The sequence below is a fragment of the Vidua macroura genome, chromosome 3 (genome assembly GCF_024509145.1).
Source record: "Vidua macroura isolate BioBank_ID:100142 chromosome 3, ASM2450914v1, whole genome shotgun sequence".
NCBI lineage: Eukaryota > Metazoa > Chordata > Aves > Passeriformes > Viduidae > Vidua > Vidua macroura.
The window spans coordinates 62,050,266-62,071,504 of record NC_071573.1 but is presented as its reverse complement, the minus strand read 5'-3'; the positions used below and the strand labels follow the sequence as shown (position 1 = coordinate 62,071,504).

General features: G+C 38.3%; 1 protein-coding gene across 1 annotated transcript; it reads left to right on the top strand.

The window, feature by feature from the left end:
* The first annotated feature begins 7,130 nt into the window (after nt 1–7,130).
* On the top strand, nt 7,131–19,623 carry C3H6orf58 (chromosome 3 C6orf58 homolog). The gene is made up of 6 exons (XM_053974487.1): nt 7,131–7,452; nt 11,511–11,597; nt 15,051–15,235; nt 16,291–16,424; nt 16,877–17,115; nt 19,496–19,623. Exons 1-6 carry the CDS (start codon nt 7,131–7,133, stop codon nt 19,621–19,623), a joined length of 1,095 nt encoding a protein of 364 aa, XP_053830462.1.
* Nucleotides 19,624–21,239: the final 1,616 nt, after the last annotated feature.

Here is a 21,239-nt window from a genome sequence, read left to right as displayed (position 1 = left end):
ATGACACTCCTAAGCACCTCCAACAGGTCTCATCACTCTGGAAAAGGCAACCTCTGTTTCTAGGGAGCACAGCAGCTTCCTTCACCACCCAAACAGCAGAAAAAAATGCAGGTCAGGTCTCCCCAGGCTCTTCTGCAGGATTGTTTCCCATGGTATGCCATCCCCAGTAAGTAAGCATCATATTGTGGCTCCCTGCAAAGACCACAGAGCATGACCCAGGTGCTGGTGCGGGCAGGGAGGAGACAAAGACAGGTTACACTGGAAAACAATGTAGCAGCAGGACAGCCAGCCAGATGGGAGGCTGAGGGAGGCATACCTTATCATCAAAAAAGTTATTCTTCTTGATCAGAATTTAATGGGACGATTAAGTATAACTCAATATGAATAAGATCATGTGACACACAGTTGAGGAAAATGCACTTCAGAACAGGCCAGGAATATCTGGGAAGCTGGACATTTTTTCTAGTGAAATCAGGGAGTCCTCAGAGGTTCTTGTTTTATAGGAACACCTGGGGGCTAAATGAATTCCTTTCAAACTTATTTAAAACTAAACAAGTGTTTCACTTGCATCCTTTTGAAAATCCAAGGCCTATTTTTTTGATGACTTGGGACAACAGACTAGAAATTCCTGTCCTGCAATAGCTGCCCAGCTGTGTGCCCTGGGGATTTTTTTTTGGTCCCATACTTTGTGGCCTTTGTGGAGCTTAGTCATATTTATGTTTGCTATATATCAGCAGGTGGCTGTCAGATACAGGAAATTAATTTCACATGAGTCTTTATGCACTGGACACTTGCATTATGGAATTGATGTTGATATGTACGAAATCATGTCATGTGAGAAATCTCAGAAGCAGAGTTCTCAGGAGCACCCAGGGACTGGATTTTGGGGTGTGCTTTAAAAAGAAATAAAAGTTAAGGGAAAGAAAAGCATGAAAAATTGGGCAATGGAAATATTTATCATGTTTTCCAGAAAAAAGTATACTGTTTGAAAAAATTGTTTTCTGTCATCTCTCAACTTGGTGATGTGACTTCTCTCCATATATTATCATTAGGTCTCATTTCAATGTTAGCTTTGTTGTGCAAGCATCTGTGAATACCCAGTAATTTCTGTCTTTTAACACTTATCCATGCATATCTGTTCCTTAGTACATCTTTTCTGGGTTTATAGTTCCTTAATTATGTTTGAAAAATGACTGATTTGGTTTATATGTTGAATATACATTTTAGTTTAATTAAACAGGTTTGGAATTTGTTTTCTGTGAGTTATTTAGACTTCTCTAAATGAGACTGAAACCTGTTTTTCTTGAAAATCACCCTTATTTTCTCTCTCATTGCAAATGAACAGCAGAACCAAAATAGTGTCTTGTATACCAACACAGAATATCAATTAGAAACAACAAGAGTGTTATTCTTTCCCATGACAGAAGCAAAATTAGGTAATAAATGTTAGGCTAATTTATACCTCATGTTTTATTTTACAACATTTCTTTCCAGTTGTCTTGTACTAAAATTTATTTTTCTTGTTTACACAATGAAGACTAATCTATTTATTTGAGAATTTTTTTGCGAGCTCTCCTTTCCTTTCTTGCAAGAAAACTTCTCCCCTCCCCCACTTTTATTTTTCAGTCTAAGGAAAATGGTTGCAGCTGGAAGAAGATGGTTGACAGTCTCCTTAAAATTTTCTCTGTAGTCTCTGAGTTTCAAGAGCTGATTTTAATTCCTGAAATAATTGTTTACTCCTTCCAAATGGCAAAAAAAAAAAGGTGGTTTTTGTCCAAGTTTCTAACTGATGCAGTCGTTTTGCATACTTCACATCAGTAAATCTGGGCACTAGCATCTAGCCACAGATTTACTGCTTTGGATACTTGTATCTTTCTTTTGATGAATCTTTTCCATTTTTTTCTAATTAGTTATTCTCATTTTCATCTACCTAAAGTGTCATGCCAAAATTATAAATGAAAATTCAGTTTATTTGTCTTATAAATTAATCCATAATTAATGACAGATTGAAAAATAAACCCAACTCACAATGTGATTCTAGCAATTTTTGCTGCAGTTTACTCTTTTCCTGGTGATATACAAATAAACAGCCAAAAGATTTCCTTAGCTTCATAAGTAGTTTTAGGGCTGTATTTGACAACAATTTCAAAGAAAAAACAGACATATTATATTAAAAATTTACTATCATCTTCCTCCATTAAACAGGTGTTTACAACTCAGATACTCTTAGGAATATAGCTCTCTATTTTGGTTATATCAACTTTTAAGTACACGTTTCAGTGAGTGGAATTTTTGTATAGTCTGACTCAATGGAATGAATTCCATCACACTGTGAAGATAAGGCTGAAGTATTTTATGGCAGGTGTTGAAGAGGTGATGCCGAAGACCACACTGTAGGCGCTAAATTCTACAGATACCTGACTCCATGATCAGCTTCACCTTCAGCTGAAGATAAAAAAAAGCAGTGAAGACTATGGTATAATCTGAACTAACCTCTAAGCTAAATATACCTCCATAATACCATTATAAAAATGAAAATTATAGGTTAATTCAAATTTTCATGGTTTGGGTCTGATAAATATTTTTTTAATTGGCTGTTTTTTTCATATATATATATATATATATATATATATATATATATATATATATATGCACATCTTAACATTGGTCCTGCAAGCAAGCCTATTCAGGAAAGTTGAGTATGGTCTTGACTCATCTGGAGCACTGTGATCTGGGAAGTACACCTAGGATACCACCAGGTACCCATTACACATCTTGTGGGTAGCGTGCTCCTCAACCCATATTTTTACCTTGGTGGTAATTAATCTTCTTTTACTATTATGAACTGGAGCTCTGGAAATATTGGATTTGCACCTATCGTAGCCATTTGTCCAGCCAGACATCCACCCACCCAGCCTCATGGAAAGAATACTGCTTCACCTGGGAAAGAAAAACTGCATTTGGTAAAATCCCACCACAGATATTAATCTGGCATTTCTCTGTGGGCTGATTAATCACAATTTATAGTCTGAATTGTCAGGATCTTCAGTGCAGGTTACTCTTTTTGGTGAGGCAAGATCAGCTGGGAGCACAGGAAGGTTTTTGCAGAGGGGAGAATGGGATTCTAGACAACACGAGAATGATGTTTTCCAAAGAAGGAAAAATGTTAGCTTCAAGGATGTAGGAAGGAGCCAGGATATGATGATACAGCACCTCCTGCTAGATCCACTACACACACATTATAATCTGCCTTCAGATGCCTGGTGCTCCTACCACAACTTGTCTTACTGCGTTAGTGGTTGGGTCCACTCATGTGACCAAAGGGTTTGGCTGATGACCTTTACTCACAACAGCACCAATAGCAATTTATAAACCCTTTTATAGCCCTGTTAAGAGGTTTTGCTGGAGGATACTGCAGTCAGAGAGTTCCTCCCTGCCAAATACTAAAGGCCTGTGACAAAAAGAAATAGAAAGCTTGTTCAAGACAATAGCTGCAGACAATAACAACAGAGGTTAGTATATAAATATAAATGTATCCACCGATATAAATATATCCACTGATTTTAGCTTATTCAGTGAAATAAAGGAAGAATACTTTTAGCTACAGTGTAGTTGTTTTTCCCTGAAACAGATCACAGTCAAGGGGCACCTACAATTACTGGTGGAAGTGTCGGCATGAAAAAAGGTGCCATGTGATAGGGAGGTTCATACCAATATCCCATCAAAATGAAAACTTATTATTCTTCCTCTTAGGACTGTTACCCTAAAATGCAGTGGATGAACCCTTCCTTTCAGTGCTATTTTATGTGGCTGAAGGTTAATGAAATCCCCAGTTTACCTAAAGGTTTCTTACCTGCAAAACTCTGTGTCAGTTCTGAATTCATTCCACTGGGAGTAATGATGTCCCTTCCTTACTGACTTTCCAGCTCCTTAGTGTATCCAGTCAGGACTAACAAACCTTATATTCTGATAGTCTGGGGGCTTAGACCTGCCATTTCTTCTTGTGGTCACCTCAACTAATCTAATTGATGCTTCTCTGCAGTTATCTTGAAGTAAAATCTGAAGCCCACCTGAAAACTGCAGCATTCTCTCCTGAAACTTGATAATTACATATCAGACCTGAAATTTCCACCTATCATATCCTACAGTCTTTTCCAGCATGTGATTCTGCAGCAATGTCTCTGGGAACGCATCCTTACTGAGTAACTGGTAGGGAACTTACTAACAGAGTGGTGAATAATGGTGTTGACATTGCTGATAGAATTCTTTAATCTCCCCCTTGCTTAAAATGCTGGCATCCCTGGACGGGTGCTATGGCTCAACACCCAACACCAACACCACTCAAATCCAATTGAGATCACATGTACCCTCCCCTCTCCCCCCTCAGGACAGCCAAACCAACTGGACTGGATTCCAAACTGGAAACACCAGCTCAGATATTTCTCAAAGGAAAACTGTTGTCCTTAAAGTCTTTCAGAAACTTCAGCAACTTGTTTGCGCACACAGATAAGTGCAAAAATGAAGTAAGGTCTATAAACTGAATTATAATATTTTTCAGGAAGAGTTTTTTATTATATTAATAAAAAAATTATTGTTGACTCTTTACAGATTAACTGGGTTATTGAAGTCCTTCTATTACCATAATAAGGTAAGAGGCTGGAACTTCTAAATGTGAAGGGACTCAGCAGTCTGTCCAAGTAGATGTATTCTTGTTCATTATTTCTCATTTAGTATATAACACAATTTTTTTACTATCAAACAGCTCAAAAATTATATAAGGCAAAGATTATGCCATTAATTTATCTCAATTCTATATTACAAGACTTTTGAGAAAGTGTGATTTTGCATTTACACTAGTGATTAATATTTTCGTGCCTGGCCAGGTTAGTGTTAGTAGGGGCTGCCTTTCTAGATGGCAGAGCAGGAGAACAGTTTTCATGCACAGAAAGTTCCACACAAACATGGAACCATGTTTGTGGCAGGTAATCTGCCATGAGGATGTAAATATATGGTATCTCTACAAAAAAAAAAAAAAAAAAAAAAAAAAAAAAAAAAAAAAAGTGAAGGTGTTTATTCATCTCTCTTTATCTTATGTACCTTAAGCAAAATCACTCATGTAATACAAATGTCTGGTGTCTTTCATTAGAAGAATTCAAACTCTCCCCTTTGACTAAAGAAAAACAGAAGTAGCTTAGCATCCCAGTTTGGACACTTTCAGTGATGGTAAAAAAAAAAAAAACAACCACTCTTACTCAGTCCTTCATGTTCCTAAATAAATTTTCTGCTTTAGTGCAATTATGAGCTTTGTGCCTTTTATTTATAGGTTGCCTCTATATATCTTGTGCCTTAGCTGATGCCTTTCATCATCCTTCCTTTTTTCCTTCCTTTTTAGCTGAGCCTTATGCTGCCCATTGGCTCAATTTGAGCCTAGTGTATATATATATATATATATATATATATATATATATATATATATATATATATATATATATATATGAAATCAGCACAGTTCTTGGCATTTGTCCTCAGGATTATTTAATACAATGCCTTATTACAAGAAAAAAAGTATCTTTCAAAACATTTCTGAAATAATGATTTCAGAATATAGATCAGAAATTATTTCAGAAAAGTAGTAGAAAGAGTGTCGATTTTATATATTCTGAAAATATTTTTTCTATGTCTAAAGGTAAACTTGTAATTTCTACTCCCTCTACAGTCAGTCAGGAGCAATGCATCTCTCAGTGGTGTGCTTTAAATGAGTTACATTCTGGATATGCCTGATTCTCTGATTTGATTATCAAGGGAATCTACATAGCTAGGTTAATGTTAAAATGCCCACATTTGGGTTAGATAAATCCCATCCATAGAAGTTAATGAAAGAACAATTTGATTTTTCAAAACTTCTTCAAGGCAGAATGATCAGATCTGTGTTAATCTTTGTTGAACACTGTATTTCAAAATCATTTGGGTTTCTCTCTCAGTCACCCGGGGACAAGCAGACAAAAAAAATATAAGTGATCATTGAAAAATTCTGCTATTTACTAGAAAGTGTTCTTAATAAATAGAGTAAATGGAAACATTTTGAAGTGATAAATTTCTTTTGAATTTACTATCAGAAGTTTGCAGCCAGGTTAAAGGTACTTTAAGCGCACAAAGCCCAACCGAAACTCACAGAATTACTTCAAAGAAAAGCAGCATTTGCAATTTTTCTCATGCAAATAAAAGACTACAGAGATAGCAAACCACGTTTGTTTGCTGAGTGTTCTTTTGCAACCATTGCTTATCTGAGAAAAAGCAGCTGAAGATTATAAATTCCTAGAATTCCTAACAATAGGTGAGATGAAGGCAGCTGCACAGTTTTACTTTTGTTGGACTATAACTTAAACACCAGTTTTATCACTGGAGGCATGGCCTTTGTGTTCCCTTTGGAGTCTACAGGATCATGGAGTTTTAATAGGAGACTTTAGAACTGTAGAATGATGACCATTTCTACACAAGACAAGCCAGTACTAAAAGTATAGCTCACCAGGTGCTATGTGGCCTGAAGACAGGCCTATCTGGCTACTTCCAACACTCTTATGACCTAAAGGCTGCATACAGTTGTCCCAAGGCCAAAATACAAAGCTGACAATGGCAGCACCAGCAGCATGTCACTGCTGCTCTTTTGTTAGTGCCTGGAATCCTCCTCAGAATACCTCACCTATAGCCTGTGCATGTGTTGAGGTGAAATCTCTGCCATTGGCTGTCCCTTCTTTACCCAAAGGAATTGGGCTGGGGAAGGGAAGCTGACAGCTAGTAAGGAACACACACACAGAGAAAATTTTACAGTGCAACTGTACAATCAATATTGTAGCACCTCAACCATTTGGAAGTGTGTACATATGTCACGGACATTGGACGTTTTCTGATTAGATTGATTCCTCTTAAACATCTGTTGGTGCTCCCTAGATCCCACAGAGAGGACAGAGCATTACTCACAGCTGCTAGTCTGCCAGCTCCACGTCAGGATCATGGCTAGGAAAGGGAAGGGAGACAAAGACTTGTGTGTCTGAGTCAGCCTTTTGGTCCAGCCCTCACCTTTACCGATAAAAACCCTGCAGCCACAATCACCTGGGTCACAAGCCTTCACCATGTGGCTCCACTTTGGCATACATGCTCTTCTTGTAGTGACTCTTACCCTGAGTCCTGTGACTGCTGCAGCGCAGAGTGAAAACGATGTCACTGGAGAAGATGTCTATCCCCCTCTGTGGCACCTGGCCCCTGAAAACCTGCTGGATTTCCCAGTAAAGGACAACAAAATTGTCATCAGTGCTTGGAACTATCAAGATCGACTGGGAGTGTATAAGAGCTTGCTAAGTGCTTCGGCCAAATATTTTGATGCCTTTGGATCCCAAAACAGTGGCAATATTCTCTGGGGATTACCAGTGCAGCATGGGTGGCAATTTCGTACAGGTATGAATTATTTCCATAAGGTACTGGCTTAGCAAAGTGCTTACCAGACCTGCTTAGAGGCTTCCTTTCCAAAGTTTCTGCCTCACAAGCACAGTATAGCCTCAGACAGTGTAAACTTTGACAGAGCTGCCAATTTGAAAAAGAAATGCTGAGTGAACACCCTTACCTTGCTGAGAAATAGCTATTAAAATTCCTTATAGGAAGAAGTTAGAATCCAGATTTGTGGTATAGATGGGCAATATTTCAGCTAACTAAAAATCTTTAGAAAGGCATTCCCAGTTGCTTCAGTTTATGTAGACAGATTTCAGGGCATGCATTCTACAATGATGCTCTTAAATTGTTAACTAAAAGGCTTTTATTTTTGTTGATGTTCTAGAGCTTCTAGAGGTGGTTTGAGTTTAATTTGTAGGACATATATTTAAAAGTCTACGTCTCCCTCTAAGAACTTATTTCCATTTATTCTTCATGATCAGTTTAGAAGCCTCCTTATTTTCTAAATATGCTTTTTACAAAAAATCAAAGTTTTTTCTGTTGGGTTTTTTTTTTTTGTTTGGTTGTTTGTGGGGTTTTTTTAGTTATTTTGTTTTGTTTTGTTTTAAATTATGTCCAGATTTTAAGGATTTATCCCCTAAAAGCTGGTTATTGTCTAGGGCAGTCATTCTGGTTTGCTTGTTGTTCCTGCCAGGGGAGCAGACAAAGAAACACATGTGAAAGGTTCCTTAAGGCTAAGGCTGCAATATCTTATCAGGGGTAAACAAATGCATCTGTCTGCCTATTGTTTTCTTTATTGGATGCAACCTGTAGTTGCATGTGGCAGTGGTTTGGGTGACACTATAGGTTTGAGAGAAGACAGAGGTCCTGCACCTGGTGGTGGAGGAAGGCTGCCAGCATTTAGTCACACCTAATGGAAAATTTACTCCTAAGTCAAAATGAGAAAAACAAGTTAGTAAGCAAAATCCAAGCAGGAAACTAGCTGGCAAACAGATAGCAACAAAAAGAATTTGGTTGGCGTTTAGGCAAGCTTTTTCCTCTTTCCCTTCTTTATGTATGCAAAAAAGAAGAACAGATAAAACGGATGGCTGGTACAGCAGGAGAATTGACCCAATGTGCAGCAGAGGCAAGGATGACTGGATGCAGCAGCTACAGTTGAGTGGTGACCTACTGGAAAGGAGGAGTTGTGGAGTACACACATCCTCCACAAAGCGAGGATGTACCTTGTTGCAGTGACAGTTTCCAAGTAGAGACAAGGGACATAGTTTGTGAGGGGAAGATTTGCCCCTGTTGCATAGACAGGTAAAGATGTCCTGTCACCTGCTAAAGTGTCATAGGACTGACAGACAAAGGAGATATATTTTTAAATTTACATGACCAGAAGGTTAAGAAAATAGTAAAAGGAGAAATATCACATAGCTGGAAGTAGTTTTACAGTAAAAAAAAGTGAGCATTTGAAGGACAAATGGATAAGGGACAAAGAATAACATAGTTCTGGTGCACGCCATAGTGAGGTTAGCAAGGGCTAAACCTAATCCAGATAGGTGGTGGGATAGATTAGTGAGGAATGACTGAAGCATTTGTATATCAACATAATAAGCTTGGGCAAACAAAAGCAGGATTTGAATTCATGGTGCAAGACAACAGAACTTTGAAAATATTACAAAATTTGTTGAATTAACTGTTCTGTCTGGTCCTGAAAGTTATGTTTCTGAGAGAATATTTTTATGGATATGTAAAAATATGGTTCTGTATAAACCATGAAGAACAAGCGAAGCTGTTACTTAACAAGAGTGGTACAAAGATTTGTGATAATCCACTCAGGGACATAAAATGAAATCAGTAATTTGCCTAAATTTACATCAGAGACAAGGATCTTGAGACAGCATAGCTGCTAGGAATGAGATTATGGAAGCAGAAATTGTCACTTGGGAGGTGAAGCTAGACTGAGAATCCTACCTACAGAAACTGAGGAAACAGGATAGGCTCTATGCCCACTTCACATACAGAAGTAAAAAATCCAGGATCAAGAACTTTAAGAAAGATTCACATGTTATTGTATGTCTGAAGAGCAGGAAAGGTTGTGCCTGTACTTAAGAAGAAAAAAGGAGATATATTTATTTGTCTTATATATTTATTTGTCTTATATCAGCAGTAAACAAGACATTAGAATAAGTATAGAGGAAAGACTATTTAATGACATGCAGCCAGATAGAAAAAAGGATAAAGCACAGGTTATGTGAATCAAAGGTAAATTGTGTCAGGCTAATCTGATATCTTTCATCATACAAATGTTGGGGTTTTTTTTTTTTTTTTCAAAGTTCAGAAATGCATTTACTCCCTTTATAAAAGCAAAGCTTAGAATAAGAGTTTTTAAATTGTACTTTACAAGATATGGGAACTGCAAATCTGGTAAATGAACACCTGAAGGAGAATTTAGTGATAATTGTTGCTAAAAGAAGTCTAGGCTAAGTGGAGGATGTGCTAGGAATTCTTCATCAGCAAGTTGAGAATAACTACATTTAGCACTTTCAGTAACAACATTTCCACAAAAACAAGTGGAGAAATCTTGCTGATGAGGTTGCACATAATTATCAATAGCACAGCTGGAAGGCACTGTCAATACAGACTAGCTTGGGTAGACCTGAAGACTGAAATAACAACTGTGTTAAGCACAAGGAATAGGAGGAAGCAGAGACAACAAAAATGGTGTGGAGACCTGTAAGTGCAGTTAATGCTTCCAGCTCCAATTTCTACATATCTTATAATTATACTGATACTGACTGGGAAATCTTCATTTTCCTGAAACATCAAGGCTAACAATATTTGGTAAACCTCATGTACAATTCTTTTGCAACATTTTGTCTTTTTCTTCTTAGCCTTTATCCTTCCCATTTATCCTCTTTGCACACCAGTGATCTATTGCTGCCTGTTTTTTGACAGTCTGTTGAAGTAAAATCTTGAAAAAATTAATCTTTCTTTAAATATTAAAAAATATAATCTTAATTTTTTAAAAAATGGGTTGAACTGCAACCCTCATTATTGCAAGTTCATGTTCTCAGTGCTTGGCTACTGAAGGATACAGGTTTGAGTAGCTAGCATGCCCCAAAGCACAAGCTCTACCCAGTCAGCTAGGGAGAATAATTAGGATAATTTGTATGCACATTGTTCGTGATCATCTCTTCTTCTTGAGTGGAAGTATCAGAAAATTTGGTTTGCTAATGAGGTTTAGTTCTAATCTGACAGAAATGACACTGCCATTATTCAGCTGACTCGTCAGAGAGCAAGTGCTCTGCAGGGCAGAGTTTGGGAGCTTCTGGAATAGCTCAAGTCATTGCACAAGGCCATGGTAATTGCAAGTCATGCACTTAAAGCAGGCTTCCTGACACTCTGCATGACAACACTTCATGTACACATATGGTATTCTTTTAGGACTTAGGCTATTTCTTCATGCTGCATGCTTAAAGTAAAATATTCTGTCATGAATAATTGTGAAATGTCTTGCATGTTTTCTACAGCACAGATGCTTGCAAACTTTGCTAATTAGTTACAACAATGTTTGCATGCTTAGCTTCACAGTAAGGCCACGTTTGTCTCCATGATTAAGCTGGAAGTGATTCTGTATCACACAACCCAATTAGGTGAGACAATTACTAGTACATTTAGTTTCTGCTATTTTGCTTCTTAAGCAGCTCTGCTGAACTAGCAGCCCTACATCTGTTAGAAATGATGCTTCAGCTGTGCATGTGTTCATGTCTGTATGACTGTATTTTTATATCTCACTAAAAACACTGTGATGTCCTGATTTGAAACAGTTCAGTAAATTCACAGAATACATTTACAGTGAGGGATAGCTCAAAATGTAAAACATAATCAAATTATTATGCACTGAGAAACTCAACTACTCTAGGACATTAGTTTATGAAGCAAAGCAACAGTAATTGTTTTGCTTCTCTAACCAAAAGTCTGCATACTTTATTCCTTTATATTTTTTTTCATCTCAGTGGGATTTCTTGTGTGAGAAGTTTGAGAAGTATTTGTTGTATTATTTCATTTGCTTCATTCAGGTAGGTTAGCAGATCCTTCTGGTGTGACTTCCTGTGGCTATGAAAATGGAGAGCTCCTGTGCCAATCTGTAAGAAGCTGGTGGTCCTGTAAGTATATGGTGTCACACTGTTCTTCTCCAAAATAAATTAGTGTCCTAGAGGGCCATCTGAAAATATTTTTTCCCCTTAGACTTCTCTATTACATTATCATTTCAGTGCTATGTAATTCTCCCTCACAAACTTGCAGCAAGACCTAAGTGTGAGTAGGTAAATGAAAGTTAATTGATTTTGAATACTTACTTGAGGAAGAAGAAAAAAAAAAAACCCAAGTTTGCAGCCTTAAAAATATTTCTACTGCAAATATTCATGTGAAAATGTGTGGGAAACACTATGATAGGTATAGATGTTTGTAGATATTTGTAGTTTACAATTAGTCCAGAGCAGATTTCTTCAGTTTAGATGCTTGTACTTCAAACTAAAATTTTGTGAGAAAATGTCAAGCAGGAATCTTTGTGGTTCTTATACCATCCTTGGTTCTTTCTCCCATAGCATATTTTCCCTCCATCACTTCTGTCCCTTGCTCCCTCAGCTTCCTGGATGTCCTGTTGTAAGTTCCCCTTTTCCACAGACCTGTCAGTAGGTTTGAGCAAGCAGCTCTCTCTCTTCCCTGTCAGAGGAATGTTTTTCATTCAGTGGCCATTTGGATTAAGCTTCTGGCTGTGAATCAGCAGTTAAATGTATATATCTTCAAGTGAACAAAGACATAAGCATAGATAAAAATTAAAATGTAAATCTAGGGTAAAACTGACTGTGATACTCACTTCAGCTTTGGTTTTCCCTCTCTGTGTTTAGATAGCACTAGTGCTCTGTGGGATGGTGTCCCACACAGTGTCAAGTAACAAGAGTCACTGCATAGCCCTTTGCAAGCAGAGGACCTCCCTGGAATAGAATCTACCACTTTTACTTTCTCAGTGTTTGAATTCCTGCTCTTCATTTACTTCTAAATATTGCATGTTTGCTTGATATCCATTTTGTTGCCTTCAGAAAATATATAAACTCAGCTTTGATTTACCCTATTGAAGCAAGAACATGCAAAGAGTCTTTGAGACTGAATGGAAACATCTCTTAGTGTTCTGAGGATATGAATGCTTTCAGCTGACCTTCAGAGCAGCCCTCTCTTGCACAAGTAGTCACATGAAACCAGGAATGAGTTTAAACCAGAAACTCACATTTAATATACTTCATATGTATGGGTTACTACCTGCTTAAGAACATCTGTCTCTTTGCCTAGAATAATATTCAGTGTACCCTGTCCTGCATTGTTTTATGCCTTCTAAGTCACCCAAGCAGGTGCAAATATATAATATAGGCAAGAACACTTAAAATAATATAAACATTTTGTGATGTGAGATCAAGGTTTCAATGCTTCTCATGAAAGCAGTGAACAAGAAGCAAGAGCCAGTTCAGCAATGAGTCTCAGTGAAACACTGTCTTCTCATCACTTGAGAGTTTTCCTTTGCTCTTCTGACTGGCCATACATTTCCTCCTGAATCCAACCAGGTTCACATTTAGGAGGTGTGTCACATGAGACAAGGGGTTTCTCTTTATATATAACCCTTTATTTTTGTTCAATCAGCACCCCTAGGGAAGCTGAAACCCTTATTCCTGACCAGCCTGTCAGTGCCCCATTATGGGGACCCCACCAAACAGTCCACTCTATCGGAGCATGGTTTGACCAACCTGTTTAGGGTCACACATCAACCATGTTCCCACTTGGAGTTGGTAGATATTTCCAGTTTTGTAAAGTATGTTATCTGCTTCTGGCCACTCCTCCCTTAGTGCCCTTGAAGGACTCACACTAAACAGTGTACTGAATAAGTTTATTAACAAACACACTGATAGTTGAACACTGTGACAGGTTAAGGTTCAGAGATTGCTGTTGATAGTAACAGATTGCAAAAATGAATTTGAATCAATATATTGACCAATTCTAATCACCAATTAAAGCTAGCTAGAGATAATAATTTAGCTTGCACAGAATGAGATTCTTGCCCAATAGGCATCCCTTTGGGGGAAGAAGACAAGTTCAGCCTGTTGACTGATCCCAGAAGTTATGATGGAATCCTCTCTGACCTCCCTCTCCACTTTAGCCAGATTTATATTGCTTCCTTTGAGGGAAGAACAAAGGTTAAGTTACAGTTGGTGACATTTCATGTTGATGTGGTGCTTGAGTCATTAGTATACGTAGAGTGTGAAAAGCAAGATGTATTTTCAAGCTAATGAAGCAAAAGCCAGCTTCTGCTTACTGTCTGGTTCATTCCTTGGGCTTAGTTCCTGCTAGCTGCACGTTTTCAGTGGAGCATAGCCACAAGATCGCTGTGTTGCTCCATCCTTTGTTTCATATCTGCATTGATTTCGACAGACCATGACCACAGCTGCTCCATTCTGCTCCATCCTTTTTTTATCATCTCATGCTTAGAGCAAAACACTGAGTTCCTTCAGTATTCCTGCTTCTAAGGTGTGCAGACCCAGTTCCTGCTGAACTACAGCCAACACACACACTCCTTCTTCGTGAACTTTGTTTTGTGATCTTCTCCCCTAAGGTGGAGCAATGGCTTCTCATTAGGAGAACATGGATAAATGGTAGGTGTTCAGGTTTTGATGACTTTGGTCCTCACTGCTGGGATTTTGTACAAAATATCAGTGCAGTCCCTGGCCCTGAGACCAAGTATGAGCAAATGTCTTCCTTTGAACAGCTCAGAGGTGCCCACCCAAGAGGGAGAACAACAGATTCCCAGGCTTTTCTTAACTCAAGACTATTAAACTTCATTTCTGCAAAGGGAACACAATTAAGAGGAGAACTTCAGATCCTCCTTTCAAGAGAGGGATATCAAATAGCCCTGTGGGCTCTCTCACTGGGGACAAGATTTGACACCAGTGAGAACTGAGCCTGCGTTTCCTACATTCTGGGTCTGACTGCTCCAACATACGGATCAGACCAAAGAAAGCCATCATAATAAAATAAATCTAAATGGATAAACTGAGGTAATATCCAAGCAATTTTCAGTGAGTGAAATATTTTTTAGAAGCAAAATTATTATTTTCCAGTAAAATATCACATTTTCCTTTCTCATAGGTCTAGGGTACATAGAAGAGGGATTTTTAATAGCAACAATACTTGTGGGAATACCCCTTAGTCTTTCTATACTTAGTTTGCAATTAATATTTGAGAGACTTTTCTTGTCCTGTCCATGACAGCCTACAAAAGTCTAACTTTTTTCCATTAGCTTTTTTCCTTTCCTGCAAAGTAAAACACAGTGGAAGCTCATACAAGGCTCCTAAATGACAATGAATGCATAAATGAACACTACAAATCATATCTAAATCAATACAAGTGTCATCTTTATTACATTTCAATACATATATTCCACTGCTGAACACAGTTGTATTTGTGGCAATTTGAAACAGTTGCATTTGGTGTGGGAGAGAGTTCATTGTCTTATGTGGGAATTTTTCATTTGCTTGTGATTAACACCTGCTGCCTTTTAATTGTTGTTACAGGTATGAATTACTATCTGTCCATTATACCCTTTCTGGGGGCAGTGGAGGCTGGTCTCTTTGGGCAGCTGCCATATGAGATAGAAATATTGCCACCAGAGGAGCAAAAAGATGATTTCTGTTACAGCGTTAAAGACTGCTGGTCTCGCATGCCCAAGCTCATGGATGACTGGAAGGCCTTCTTTGAAGTAAATATTTTCTTAAAATATTTTTAGAAATTATACCAAAATATTAGCTTTAAAAACTATTATTACTGTAATTTTTAAAATTCAGAGAGCTTAGTTTGCTTTCAAGAGCAGCTTCATATAAAAACAATAAGCAGGAAAAAATGGAAAGCATAACACACAGTGAGTTAGAGATAAGTAGGACAGGATTTTTAAAAGTTATGGAAATTTTTTCTTTCTTTGAGACAGTTCAATATTTTGGCCTCTGTTCCAAGACACTGTTTTGCATTCAATTTTATTTGAATTCTTCCAATACTGCCTATGTTAACAATGCAAAATAAGCCTGTGCAAAATTACCCTTAAGAAGTGGCCTTTGGTTGGTTTTTTAGGATTCATTTATTTCTTTAAACATCTAAAAACTTGAAAATGCTGAAACATCATTCAGAAGTATACCCATTCATGCAAGTAGATATTCTCTTACCTCCTCACTCAGCTGTTCTCTAATCCCAAAAATAACAATATTTCTTACTTTGTAGATTTAATAGATATTTTTTATAGCTAGACTACTGCAGTCAACATTTTTTATTGATAGTCAAATGCAGGAATGTTAAACTGTAAGTCCCCTTGTGTCTGAAAGTAGATGTTATAAGAGTAAGACTGGATTTGTCTTCATAAGATAATTTTTCCCATGCATCATGTTTCAGAAGCTATTGTAAAATATCTACTCCTCAAATAACCATAATGATAACAAAGATAATTTTCTTATTTTTCTGAAAATCTTCAGAAAGTTGTGGTCAAAAGAGTATAGACAAGTTTTCAAGCAGTCCCCTATTTCAGTACTGAATCTTCCATTGCACTCAGATACAAAAGTCCACTGAATTTTTGTAACTAAATACCAAAATTATGTGGATAAAACCCTTGCAATGTTGAAGTCAAAGAACAGCAACTACCACTAACTATTCAAATGCAATTTCCTTTAGCTTATTATTTTGCAAGGTATGTGCTTATATAAAAAAAATAATAATTGGGTTTAAACCACCCCTCTCATTCTCTGCCCTTTTTGCTCCCTGTTGCTGCAGTATCTGTTATCTACAGAACACAAAGCTGTGAGTTCTGCCAGCCTCTCCTCCTTCAAACTGGATGATGCCCTTGGCCTCATGTGGAAGGCACACACCTCCTCCATTGCTTACGCACTCCCCAAATTCCAGGACAGGTAAGGGGAATAGAGCGGTGTCCATGGAGGATCTTTCCACCTCCACGCCTCTTTGGAAGGATGGTATCCTAACAAAGTCTGCATGAGGCTTTGTACCTTAGGCATCTACTCTTTAGGCTCTGCTCTTCCTCCCTCTCTCACAGAGTGTGGGATGACCAGTGAGAGATGCCTGCCCAAACTGTGATGACCAGTCAGGCTCTGGGCTTACAACGAGATGCTGGTTCCCTTCTGGGAGCCAAGGCCTGATTCAGGAGCTGTGCTTAATCTGGGCAGAGGCAGGCTTGCCAAGAGAAATTAGGAATAAAGCACTTAAGGGAGGCTTCAAGTCACTGCGGCACTGAGGCCACTCAGGATTTTATACTGAACAAAAACCTTTGGGATAAATTATCAACTAGTGTATTCTACAGAAGAGTTCAGTTATCTGCCGCATTTTTTATTTTCTTCTCTTTCAGCTTAAAATATCTCTCTGATCCAGAAGCAAATTTTGGTGAAGACTGGGCTAATGCTGTAGATTTCATTGCCGCCACACACTTCAGTACAGACTTACAGACCACAAACCACTTCCAGGTCTTCCTGCCCCAGAAGATGCTTGTTGAAGGGGATGTTCCCCCATCCATTAGTGACTTCAGTCCAGAGCAAAATAAGGTCCTGGTGTCACTGAGAGTTCTTCACAAAGTAAATAAATTAACAGGTATGAACCTGACCTAGATATGTATGTCATATCTATATAACAACAGATGTCTGTTGTGCATAATATTTTATATCTTGTTCTCTCTACATACCTTTCTCCATATGAATATAGTGAATGTTTGATATAAAGTATTATAAACACATCTTAAAGAGTAACAGTAAAATAATTAAAAATACAACCATAAGCAAACAACACACCATTTGTGGGTGGGATATGCTGGTGGGATAACACTGACAATATGAGAGATTTCAGTGAGGGGAAAAAAAAACAAAACAAAAAAAAAACAAAACAAAAAAAAAAACCACCAAAAAACAAAAAAAAACCAAAAACAACATTTTGGGAGCAGATGATCTTAGTCTTTCTTTTCCCAGTTTTCATAGGAACTTTAAAGACAGAGACTTTTTTTTGTTTCACTAGTTGACTCTGAAACTATTAAAACTGTAAATGAAATTATTATACCAGTTGAACAAAACCAACCAACCAAGCAAACAAAAAGTAAATTATCATGAGCAACAGTTTTTGTGTCCACAAGTGTTCTGGTTTCAGTTTTTGGTTTTCTCTTGGTCTTTGATTTAGCAGAGATCTGTCCCAGCAAAACTATCCGTAGTCAATGCTGACTTCATCGTATTCAGCAAAATAAGTCGTGCATCACCATCCAGTGGTGCATCTCAGAATTACACTCTCCTGAGGATTCAGTTCTTTCCTAGATACTTCTGGGTTGGCTATTTTTGTTTGACCTTTATGAAGCAAAGTTATTTTTAATCTTTAAATTAAAATAGAATGTAAAAAATACACTGAAAAATTAGCATGGCATCTATGATCCTCTTCTATCTGTACATTTCACTGAAAATTCTCTCACCAGTTGTATTTAGAGCTGAAAAAGATGTGAAATAAAGCTATTCAGTGCTACCAAAGAGCATCCTCCCATCACAGAGTGCTTCTCTCACTTTTTTCACATTGCATTATTTTTTGGAATCTGAATAAGGGTCTAAACAGATCTATTGCCTGCTTGGCAGCCTATGACACAGTTCAGGGTTTCTTGACATACCTCCAGGACGGGAGAGGAGCACAGCAAGGAAAAGCATGACCAGAAGGACAGGAAGGAGGGATGAGAGCACCAGGGTAGCACATCAGGTGAGGACAGCACTGCAGGGAGAGAGGGAAGGATGTATGGATGTTGAACACTGTAAATTGAAGGAAAGAGAGAGATAAGTTTCATGCAGATGCAGCCATAATGAATTCCATAGCTGAAATCCCTTGCTTTACAGGGGAGAGGTTTCCCTGACTTTGCTCTAAGGAATGAGCTTTGAATTCAGCTGAGAATTAAATGCCAGCTAATTCAGCCTGGTAACTGATTTGCAGATCAGAAAAAGAAGCTTTAAAATAAATTTGACTTCATCTAAATCCACAGCCTCAGTGGGGTCTTGAAAGACCCTATCCTAATGTTACAAAACACAGGTGACAAAATATACTGGTTTTGTAGATGCTTTTAAATACATCCTGTATTTAGAACAGGGTTCTCTACTGGTACTGCAAACTTCAACAGCAGATAGAAGGTCTTACTACCTCCTAGGATGGGACCCTGTCCAACCCATAGTGAGACTTGATTTCTTGATTCAGACTTTGATTACTCTTTATTTTCGTATTAGTTGCCTTGATAGTCCAGCAGGAACTGTATTGAGAGTGTTGTGCTGCTTCTAAAGCTTCCCTACTCAAGGACTGTCAGATCAACTTTTTACCCAAAGGCAGAACAGGAAGAGAATAAAGTCTTCTTAGTTTTCCACTAGACTTTTTTAGACTCCGATTTCCCCTCTATCGACTCTAAAGATGAGCACTGAGTGGGATGAGGAGTAAGTAGTGACTATCCTGCAAACCAGTGCTAATGCTAGGCTGGGTTGGCCAAGCCGCATGTCCTAGAGAGCCACTGCTTAGCACCTGGACAAAAGTATTAGGATCATTTGCTTTTTTAGCTTGAGGTCTTAGCTGGCAGAAAGTGAACACTCTTTGTTTTAGAATGAAAACGAAGACAGGCCTGATTATAACTCCCAGGCTACTGCTCCATAAACCACAGAGCTGTGTGCCAGAGCAGACAAAGACCTTCCCATAAGTCTTCAATCATTTCGACCTGCAGCACTGGTGACAAGGGAACAAGCCCCATTGTCTGTCAATACAAAGGATCCTGAGCTGAATGAATGGTCTGCGTCTCCCTGCACATTTGTAGGCAATTATCACCCCATCAGCAAGCTCCAGCTTTGTCTACATCTCTCTGTCCCCAGGAGAGTGTCGAGTGCTCGTTGCCAGACAGGCACTTGGTCCCTGGTACGCTGTGAGCTGCATGCGCTCCATGCTAATTTGACAATGTCATGTGTTTCTTTCCAAGGAGGATTGCTGCTGAAGCTCTGGCAGAAGGCTATGTCCACCGAAGCAGGAAGAAAAAAGGGCCGAGAACTGATTGAAAGCTTGACTTCGAGCCAGAAACTTGAACTACTTGACCTAGTAGGAATTTAGAATTATTTGGAAGGACATTATTTGAAAGTTCCCAGCTCCTTGAGAAAGAGTGGTTCCAAGGTGGATTGATTTAATCTTTTTGCAGATGTGTCTGGTAATCTGGCTTTGGTAATTTCTTACAGCAGGATTTCCTGAGTAGATATGTGTGTCTCTCTCTTATATGGAATCAATATTTTTAACCTTAATTTTCCTAATTATCTCATTTTTTAAACTCAATTTCTTATAAATGAAAAGCCTCATAGGAAAGTCTTACTTTACTAGTTTTTGTGGCTTTATAAATTATGTATTGGAGACAAAATTAAAAGCAGACAAAATATATTCTGTTTCAGACCACTTTTTTTCCCTTGTAGGCAGGGATTCCCCTAGATATGTAATTACTTGATGGTCTAACAGATTATCATGAGAAACGTTTTTTCGAAGTTCTGATCCAAATGCAATGCCTTGACTGTTTCCCACTGTTATAGGTAAAAACTGATTCAGCCAAATTAAAAGAAAAAAACCAATAAATTTTATATAAGGGTCAAAATCTATCTGAGCCAGCCACAAAGAAAAGGACAGAGCCGAGCCCGGGATCGGCGCTGGGTGAGACACAGCTTCAACCGCTCTAGCAGAGGGTCTCCTATGCTTCACACCACCAGTACTGCGCGAGCAGTTTTTATGCAGTTTATTTTGCTCGAGGCCGGGATGTTGGTGATCAGCCTTTTCTTTCTATTCAAAGTCCCACATATTCATAAAGTCTCTTTTCTATGCCTCGGGTTGAACAATCTGAGGTCCAGGAAGCGATGTACATTGATGATGGAGTTATGGGAACCCGGCATTAAGATGTATCTTTTGGCGGTTCCAGTGATCTTAATCTCGGGTAGTTGTCAGGAGGATCGTCGCTTGGGAGTTCCTAGATCATCTCAAGAAACGACCCATCTCCGAGCTTGCTACATGTATTAACTTGTAAATGAAGCCTTATCGGCAATGCTTTCGACATACATGAGACAGCCTTCCTCCTCTTTCTGCTCTGGCTCGCTTGCTTTGAGTTTATATTTTTTGTCATAAAAAAACTCCTATCTATATATTACTTTATAGGCACGAATTATGCTTATTACACATAACACCACCAAAGCTGTTTTTTTGCAGAGCAGCCACAATCAAACTGGAAGCTTCCAGGCTTTTCAGATTAGGTACTTGAGTACAGATAGATTCCCTTGCTATGCTGTTTTGCAGCAAGTACATGCCTCACGTGGTAGAGCAGAGCTAGTCCAGAGCAGTCCCGAAGAAAATTAACTCTGTATCAGCCTTTACAAGACAACAGAGATATCTTGTATTTGATTCATTTCATTTGCTTCAAGAAAACTTTGATCTATATATCAATTTATGTGATTATGTATATAATACATAACCTGTATAACCACAGGTTGCTTTTCCATTTCCCCATATCTAATCCACTTGTTGCAGTGTGCCATACGTTGGATTTGTTTACTGAGGAAGAGCTGTATTTGCAATGTTATATATATTTGCAAAGTGTTGTTCCTAGTCTTTGGGGTGATAACACATATTTGGAATCAGTTATAACTTGAAAACAGAGTTATGGGAAGGTGAGTCAGCGGCCCTGCATGCAGACAGGG